This window comes from Gossypium hirsutum, chromosome A12, assembly GCF_007990345.1.
Source record: "Gossypium hirsutum isolate 1008001.06 chromosome A12, Gossypium_hirsutum_v2.1, whole genome shotgun sequence".
Lineage (NCBI taxonomy): Eukaryota > Viridiplantae > Streptophyta > Magnoliopsida > Malvales > Malvaceae > Gossypium > Gossypium hirsutum.
Window position 1 is genome coordinate 104,875,462 of NC_053435.1, and position 10,104 is coordinate 104,885,565.

The 10,104-nt window shown below is 30.5% G+C and overlaps 1 protein-coding gene across 2 annotated transcripts; it reads right to left on the reverse strand.

Annotated features, from left to right (window-relative positions):
• Positions 1-6,079: 6,079 nt before the first annotated feature.
• LOC107931941 (cytochrome P450 86A22) lies at positions 6,080-8,986 on the reverse strand. 2 transcript variants are annotated; one of them, XR_001693315.2, is made up of 3 exons: positions 7,192-8,986; positions 6,453-6,560; positions 6,080-6,356 (listed from the first exon to the last, which is right to left on the reverse strand). XR_001693315.2 is itself a non-coding variant. In XM_016863912.2 (2 exons), exon 1 carries the CDS (start codon positions 8,820-8,822, stop codon positions 7,239-7,241), a length of 1,584 nt encoding a protein of 527 aa, XP_016719401.2. In that variant the 5' UTR covers positions 8,823-8,986; the 3' UTR covers positions 6,080-6,560; positions 7,192-7,238. The 2 variants fall into 2 exon arrangements, 1 of the variants encoding a protein (XP_016719401.2); XM_016863912.2 differs by having other exon boundaries at positions 6,080-6,560.
• Between the last annotated feature and the right edge of the window lie 1,118 nt (positions 8,987-10,104).

Here is a 10,104-nt window from a genome sequence, read left to right on the forward strand (position 1 = left end):
CCTTGCCCTTTTGTAGCTTAGGACAATTCTTTTTCCAATGCCCTTTTTCACGGCAAAAGGCACATTCATCTTTGGCGGGTCTCCCTTTGGACTTTCCCCTTCTACCAGATTTGTTGCTGTGTGAACGACCTCTTACTGTTAAGACTTCTGCGGTTGTATCTCTGTGATCTCTTTTATCTTTCTTTCGAGTCTCAGATCTATACAACGCACTACAGACTGCATCAAATGTGATTGTATCCTTCCCATGAAGCAATGTGGTGGTAAGATGATCATATTCATCAGGAAGAGAATTCAACAACAGTAATGCATTGTCTTCATCTTCAAATTTCTCATCCAAATTTAGCAAGTCTGCTAAAATTTTATTGAATGAGTTCACATGGTCATTCATCGACATACCGGGTGCATACGTGAATCGATAAAGTTTCTTTTTCATATAAAGCCTATTTTCAAGACTTTTTGTTAGAAACTTTTCTTCCAGTGTATCCCACAACTTCTTCGCTGATGTCTCCCTCATGACAGAGTACTTCTGCTCTTTGGCCAAACATAGGCGAATTGTTCCACATGCCTGTCTATTGATCTTGGCCCATTCCTTGTCATCCATCTTGTCAGGTTTTTCTTCAAGGGCTATATCCAGCTCTTGCTGACATAAGACATCCAGGATCTCACATTGCCACATACCAAAATTATTGGTACTATCAAATTTCTCTACTTCAAATTTCGCATTGGTCACAGTAGTCTTTGACGATGACTTTTCATTTTTTTTCTCCTCAATCCCAACTACAGTACGTGAATAGTGCCGTGAACGATCGTATTCTCCAAGTACGAATCTAGCTCTGATACCAATTGTTGTGCGGAAGCGTGTAAAAGAGTAAAATTATTGTACTAAAAAATCACACTAAGTTCAATTCCCAGGAAAGAGAGGTGGATCGCAAGGATCGCTTAAGTACCAGGTCTTTCCTAGCCAGAATATCCCTCAATCGTAATTTAATAGCACAATAAATCACTACAATCACACACACAATTCATGCAGAATAATACAATAAAGAACACAATAATTTAACGAGGTTCAGCAAATTTTGCCTACGTCCTCGGGCACTACCAAATATATTTCACTCCAAAATACAAGTGAGAATTTACAAAGAGAGAGAGAGAAAACAATGCCTTAAGTAGAGAATGGCAAGTTTGAGATACAGAATGAGAGATGGTTATGCCTATTTATAGTTGAGGTTCAGGGATCAACTTGCAAAGTCACTTTACAATTTAGGGACCATATATTGCAAATATCTCAGATTTTATTATGCCAATATTTGATACCCATATCTTTGACTTTCCACTATTTGATACCCATATCTTTGACTTTCCATTATTTGATACCCATATCTTTGATTTTCCATAAATATGGATAATTCCCAATATCATTTTATTTTAAAGTTTGATATTTTATTTGGGTATTTTGCTTGGAACCTCTTTCAAGTTGGCGGTTAACTCATTAATTTATTATATTATTTTTATCTTTTTTTTACTACTATTGTACATTATTATTATTTTGGGTTACTTTTTTTAAAATTATCTTTATATGATATTCATTTTTTTATCTATTTTATTAAAAGTTAATTATTTTAAATATAGTTTATTATACTTATTATTTATTATTTATCATTATTATTAGCTTAGCATCATATTATTTTAATTTTACTATTATTATATTGAGTAATACTATTGATATATTGCTATTATTGTCATGTTTATTATATTATCATATTTATGACTATCGTTGTTTCCATTTTTTATTATTTATTAAAAACTTTTTTTTATATTAATATAGGGTTAGCATGATTCGCATATTTTCATTTCTATTTCATCCATCATTATTTATCGTTTTTTCCTCCCCAAATTTTAATCGTTTTAGTTCTTTTATTCCATAATGTATTCTCAACTTGTTTTAATATAAAAACAATTTTCTATACTTAATCGTTTTAAAAAAAAACGTGCCTTACCGTATTGGGTTCGTCTTTTTTTTATTCGATTTAAGTATTTTATTCAACATTTTGTTCCCAAATAGTTTTTAATAAAGGCAATTTTCTATACTTAATCTTTTAAAAAACGTGCCCTACCGTACTGGGTTTCGTTTTTTATTCGATTTAAGTATTCGAATATCCTTGTTAATCAATTTATTCTTTAAATTTTCTCCTAAACAATGGCAATTTTCGATATTTGGAAGCTCGGAAAATTGTACCCACCGTATTGGGTCTCGGTTTTTGTTCGATTCAAACATTCGAATATCCTTCTTATTGAATTTCTCCAAGTTTTGAAAAGTGCAGGCAGTGTTCTATATTTAAAAAATTCGAAAATCATGCCCTGCCATACTGGGCTGTGGCTTTACGTTTGATTTAAATATCCGAATACCTTTTTTTTAAAAAAAATAAAGTGCTCGAATGTTTTAAATAAAAGACAAGCTCATAATCGGGGGTCAAAAACGATATGTCCTACTGTATTGGACGTGACGTTTTACCTTGAAGCGAGATGGTCTTTAACTCATATTTAATTTACTCAAATGTTTCAAAAAGGATGATCGTACTTTAAAATATTTTCAAATCTTTAATTTTCGACATTAAGACATAAATTAATCAATGAAGTACCGATTTTGGGCATATTGGGGGTGCTAATCTTTCCTCGTACGTAACTGACTCCCGAGCCTATTTTCTCAAAATTCGTAGACCAAAATGTTTTATAAGGTGGCCCAATCACACCACAAAAAGGATTAGTGGCGACTCCGTATCTTCGTTTTCAAAAGTCGATTTTCCGTTTTTTAAAAAATGGTTTCGACACTCTTCTTGTATATCTTCCACGTTGATCACCAATTCTTTTTTTTTTTTTTGGCAAAGATGAGTTTTGAAAATCTGATTCCAGTCTAGAGAAGCAAACTATCCAAAGAACACGAAAATTGATTGACAAGCAATACTAAACGGCAAGGCCACTACTTGGAAAAAGAATAATTAAAATATTTTTATAATTAATAAGTTTTTATTATTTTTAATTAAAAATTATTGAATATAAAATTTAAAAATAATAAAATAAATAGTATAATGAAAAATAAAAAATAGATAAAATTATAAATTAATAAAAGATAAAAAGGTTAATGTATATTTGCCACCAAAGTTACACCCCATTATTACTTTGGTACCTAAAAGTTTTTCTGTATCAATTTGGTTCTGAAGTTTTCAATCCGTTATTAGTTTGCCCCCTGTTAACAATGTTGATCTTTATTTTTCAGAAAGAAATTAAAAAATCGAAAAAAAGGAAAAGAAAATAGCCAAAAATATAAAAAAACCCAATTTTTTAAAATAAAAAATATAGAATTATATCAAAATCCTAGAATTTAAAAAGTTTTTATTTTTATTTTTTTTAAAAATAAAATACAAAAAAATTGTCAAACAAATTCAGAAAAATCTAAAAAAATTTAACAAATCAGAAAAAAAAAAAGAAAGTTATATAAAATTTCTAGAAATTAAAAAAACATTTTCTATTTAAAAAATACATAAAGTTTAAAAAGTTCAAAAATACAAAAAGTGTAAACTTTGTTTAGAAAAGACTCAGTATATATATATAATCAGAAAAAAAGTATGGAAAGCTTTAAATTATTGAAAACTTTTTTTTTTCACTTTTCCATACTGTAATATTTTTTTAAAGATTTTGAATCTAATAATCGAATTTAAAGTTTTTGATATAAAATAAAGAAAAAAACCAAAATCACACCTTTTTTTTTAATTTTATATTTTCATTCACATATTGTAAAGCTTCCCATATTTTTCTGATTTTTTTAAAAATTTTGGGTTTTTTTTTTAAGTTTTTTGACAATTTTTGTAATTTGGCTCTCTTTTTTCTAACTTAATGTATTTTTTAAACAGTTTTTTTTTAATTTCTGGAAATCTTATATAACTTTCCATATATTTTTCTGTTTTGTTAAACTTTTTTTAATTTTCTTTAATTTGTTTGGAATTTTTTTTATTTTCTCTCTACTTTGTGTTTTATGTACTTTTAAATATATATTTTTTAATACTGGGATTTTTATATAATTTATATATTTTTCTGATTTTAAACAAAATTGAGAAATTTTCTTATTTTCCCTTTTTTCGTTTTTAATTTATTTCTGAAAATTAAAGTTTGGGTGATGTGGTGCGCCACATAACCTTTTTTAATCTCGTTAATGGCTGGGGCAAACTGATAACAAATTGGAAGCTTTAAATACCAAACTAATACCAAAAAAAAAAATTAAAAAATTAAGTGCCAAAGTGATAATTAGGAGCAACTTTAGGGGTAAATAGTATATTAGTCCAAGATAAAATTACCTTTTATTTAAATTTCATTTAATAAATGAACTTTAAGCATGGATTTAAATACTTTTCTATTTAAATAATACTAGATTGAAAAAATTATGAAATAAATATATTTATTAAAAGTTGATGCAAAAACAAGTGTAGTTTTAGTTAAAATAGTGGAATTAAAAGTTTAAAGTTTATTATGTATTGGGTTAAAACTAGTTTCTTTCCCATGCAGACTTACAAGTTAAATATTGTATTTAATATCTAATATTTTTATAATTAATTATTTTAATTTAAAAATAATAATTGACAATTTGTATAGTTATTTTTAAAATATTTTAAAAACTTTTTTAATTATTAAAAGCATATTTAATGTATTGCTAATTTTAAAAAAAAGTTTTAGAATTATGTTTTTTCAAAAAAAATATATAAAAAACTTTTTTTATCTGATTTTGAAAAAAATAAAAAAAGGTTTATTAAAACTTAAAAGTAATTATGTAGAATAAAAATTATTTTTTTAAAATTATTTTTATAAAAAATGTTTATAGAAAAATAATTAAAAATGTTATTGAAAAACTATTTTTAAAAATGACTTTGTAAAGTAATTAATGATGAGTCCTACCTAAATTTGAATATTAAAGATAATGTGTCGTTCATTTAGAATTTGAAAATATTAAAAAATATAAATAATCTTAATTGTAAAAATTATAAAGGGTTTAATTATATAAAACTTAAAATTTATTAATAATCTTAATGTGAAAATATTTTTTTAAAAAATAAACCTTAAGCATTGAGATTGAATTTTAAATGGAAAAAATAAAAAAAATAGTAAGGGTTTTATTATAAATTATAAAAATTATAAATAACCTTAATGTAAAATTGTTAAAAATTAATTTCATTATGGATGATTAAAAAGTGGGAAAAATGACATAAATACTATAACAAAAAAATTGTATGAAAGAGTAACATTACATCATCTATGTCATTTTTCCAATAATTTAATATCATGTTAGTATTTTCATCCGGAATTTTAACATTTTCATCTTGAAAAAAATCAAATTCAAATGAAAATCCTAAAATTCAATATGAAAGTATTGACATGACATTAAATTATTAGAAGAGGATAATATCTCCATTTCATATAAATTTTCTTCATTGTACTAATTAGAAAAAAGAGATGATCCATAATACAAGAATAAAAAAACATGGGGTCAATAATAAAATAATTATTATGGCATACCACATATCTCTGCAGCTAGATTAGATCCCATATTATCAGAGAAATATACTTGCATTCTTGCAGCACTAACAGGATGATATGAAAAAAAGACAAAAAAAACATCCAAAATTCTTTTTAACTGTCAATGCTTGTTCCATATCCGCTCTACGAAAATGAATAAGATCGTCGGTAAAAAGGAGATGAGAGATTGCCGAATGCCGATCCTCATCTAGAAAATTGAATTGTAACCCATTCTTCTCTTTCTACTGCTTGAGAGATTAATTGTGTTAGCCTCTCCATATCAAGTACAAATAAGGATGGTAAGAGTGGATCTCCCTTGTCTATCACCACGCTCGGTTCCATGGAATTTGCATGGTTGAAGAAGAGACACAGTTATGATCAAGCGGATAATTTTCATTGAGAGATCAGTCTCTCTCATGAAATTTTTCGAAAAATCTCACTTGATTCTATCGTACTTTTTTTTAGATCAACCTTGATGACCATCCATGATGTTCTTTCTTTATACAAACGCATAGTATGAATAACTTCTTGCACCACTATAATATTATTATAAATACTTCGAGGCAATAAAATTGACAATTAAAATTGGTTTAACAATGACAGTAACATTTGACATAAGTGGTCTTAACCGGTTAACAATTGTTTTAGTGATCACTTTAAATAAGACTGTACATAGACTTATCATAGAAGTTTAGGTCCTTCCACCTTGGGAATCAATACTATAAGCGTTTGATTTAATTCAGGAGGACTCGGGCCACCTCAAAGCGCATCCAAACCAGCTGACAAATTTGATCCTTCACAAGTACCCATTGGGATTGAAAGAAACGAGCTTAAAATCCATTAATAAATGGGGCATTTAAGGGCGCCATGCTAAACAAGGTTTTTCTCACCTCCTCCGAAACACTGTTTTCCAAGGCCGCAAAGTCTTCATCTCCCAAAATAGGGAAGCTGTTGCGCAAAGGGAACTCTCCTGAGAACGAAACCTCGAGGGAGTATAGCTGCACAAAAAACTTCACTGCGTCAGCTTTCAAAATTTCACTTTCATAACACCATTCACCATGATCAATCTTAGTCCTCCAACAAAATTGAAGGCTTTGCTTACTTATGTGGACCATTCACATATTTAAGTCTTGAAAAGGTTCAAAGACTAGATAAGGTGGTTGGTTTAATTGATGTAACTGTATAGTTAAACCATTAACTAAGGGAAAAAAACTAAAAATTAAGTGGTAAAGAAATATAATTTATACAAAAAAAATGCATGTTTGAAATTTAAAGATTATTATTAGAAAAGATAATCAAGAATTCCCAATATAAACCGTAAATAAAGATGAAAGATATAAATATATATATTTCTATTTCATAAAAATTGTGAATTTCTAAATTCTTCTAACAAATACGAAACCCATAATAAATAATTAAATGTAAAAGATCAAAACTTGTTTTATAGCATAAATTACCAAAGTAGAAACTAAAGCAATTATGCATGTTAGCATTGTAACAGTTGCACAATTTTCAATCATTTGGGAAGTCTATTTAACGTATAATTTGGCATTCAGTTTTTCTTTATTATTATTTCACTTGCAAAATTACATCTATAGATGGCTTATAATAATATGCTTTATATCATACCTGCATCAACCATATCCTATTCACAAAATTTTTCGCCAATATATAATTCAAACATACACTTCTTCATCAGCTTTGTGCATCTTTTCTGGGACAGGTTTGAGGTTTCTTGGGTGCACGTCCATGCAAAGCCCATATTTCATGAACAACGTTAATGACATCTTTTGCTCTACCCGGTGCCCTGCCGCCACTGTAAGTCGATGATGGAGCAACACCGCCGCGGCTATTGATTTCATTTGAAGATAAGCTAAATCTTTTCCTAAACAAATTCGGGGTCCCGCATTGAATGTAACAAATCTATACGAATCCTTTGGCTCGAATTTTTTGCCGTCTTCAGATAACCACCTTTCTGGTTTGAATTCCAGGCAATCTTCACCCCAAATGAATTTCATACGACCAGCTGAATATATAGAGTATGTCACGTTTGATCCAGCAGGGACGAATGTCCCATTAGGCAAGACATCATCTGCTATTACATGCTTTGAGTCTTGTGGCACTGATGGGTAGAGTCTTAATGTCTCAGATAGTGCTGCTTTAAGGTATATTAATCGGTCAACTTCTTCGAATACAAGGGGTTCATTTACCCATTTAGAAGTATCAGTGCCACGTGTCTCCATCAAAACGTTAGTAATTTCTGTGATGATCTTTTCTTCCACCCTTAAATTTTGACTGACTAACCAGAAGAACCAGCATAGTGCGACCGAAGTCGTGTCACGTCCAGCTAAAATAAAGTTTAAAGCCACGTGTCTAAGGAATTCATCTGAGTAGGATTCCTTTTTTTTCATGAAACGGGACAGCAAGTCGTCGTGTGGGATCTCACCTTGATGCTGACTCAGCAATTCAAGCTTGCGTGTATTAATGATTTCGGATAAGAATTTATCCATGTGGTCGAGGCTTCGGGTCAGCTTCACTTCCATTCCAAGCCCCAACCATTTTTTCAGCTTCCATATGATTTCGGGCAAAATAAATCGCTGGAGCGTGGCTTCTGTGGCTCGATCAAAAGCCGTTGCGAAGCCGTTCTCGGGAAGCCCTGGAGATGCCGTTTGAGGATCCTTGCCAAATGTCAAGCCACATATGTTATCGAAAGTGAGCCGAAGCAACAGGTCCTGAAAATCAACCGGCTTCCCTTGGAGCTGAGCCGTCTCAAGAATCGGGCAAAACCGCTGCTTGATGGCCCGGTTAACCCACCGCGACATGGCTTGGCGAAGCGTCCTGGTGGTAAACTCCAACGCGGCAGTCTTACGCTGGAATAGCCACGTGTCACCATCAGAATTAAAGATCCCATCACCAAGCAAATCATGAAACACAGCCTGCCAAAACGGCCCCTTGGGATAATTATCGAACCGGCCCTTCAAAATATGCTCCAAGTTCTTCGGATCGCACGTGACAGTCACGAGACCTTGCTTCCGAGCCAAAAAGGGAATAGCAGCGATGCACGTCTGGTACGTGCCGCCGCACGCTCGTAGGTTGTCGGCAATCCACTCATGCATACAATTGGAGTTCTCAATGAGCCCCGGAAGGCTGCCCAATAAAGGCCAGACACGTGGTCCATTGAGCGACCGTGCGATGAACTTGAACCATACTAAATAAACCACCACGGCTGATAGGATCATCAAAGCCACTGATGCATCCATTTGATCAGCTTTGTAACACTCTATATATAATATATGAGTTGAAGCTGTTAATGCACGAACATGAGAGCTCTTAAATTGAAACGAAAATGGCGAAAAATAAATAAAACCCTAAATGTACAGAAAAGGGAGAAGAGACGAGAAGCCTGTGAATGTGTGAGTGAAAGAGAAGACAAAAAGGGTTATATAGAGAGGAAATAACACAGAAAGCCAAAGCATGCAATTAATATTTGCAGCTAAATTTGTTGAGAATATCTCTCTCTCGCTATCCCTTTCGGTCTTTCAAACTGACTGATTCCACTTTTTTCTTTTCTTTAGTATTTTATTAGTGCATGGACCTGATTAATTCAGACTGTAAATGGAAACTCATAGCCTTTAATGGCCGACTGGGGTCGTTGGAAAAAGCACAACCCTAAGCCACCAGATTAGTCGAGCTTGAAGCAAGTATAAATTAAATACCCACGTAGCCCCACTCTCAGAAAGACAGAGAAGAAAAGGGGTCACCTAATTTTGCAGGAAGAAGCTTGTCCTTAAATTCCAACCATTGCAGCAGCTAGCATTGAATGAATGTAAACGGGAACAATAAGATTGGTTGAGCAACCATACTCCTTACATATGTCGATATATACATACTATTTTCATATAAGCATTAAATTGATAAATTTAGACGTTAGTGTTTAAATATTTTATCAATTTATTTTTTTAGTTAAATTCGACTTTTAAAAAGAATTAAATTTGAAAATTAATATTTTCTAAAAAAATTTTAATTATTGTTTTTAACCGAAAAATTAAATAAAATACTATAATTTTTAAACTTGAAAGCCCGCGTGTAATCCACATGTACCCTTATTAATTTTTTAAAGCTTAATGAACTTTTATATTTTTTATTATTTTTATAAATTTTAAATAATTTTGTTGATATGGTGACATATAAGACAAATAGTACCATGTCAATATATATCAATATGAAATACACGTGAATTGCCACGTATGTTGTCACACCAACATTATTAAAAATTAATATTTTAGTTAGCATTTTCATTAAGAAAAATTGATTTGATTTTTTTTAAAATACTAATGGCTAAATTTAGCTAAAAAAGTAAGGGTCAAATGGACAAAAAATGTAAATGTTAGGGATCAGATTTATCATTATACCTTCTATTTGTATATAGATTAAAATATGCCATAAGTTATTATACTCTTCACAAATATGAAATTTATTCTTTGTACATTTCTTTTCAAAAATTTAATTCTTTTACTTTTTAGATTTCAAAATTCAGATTCA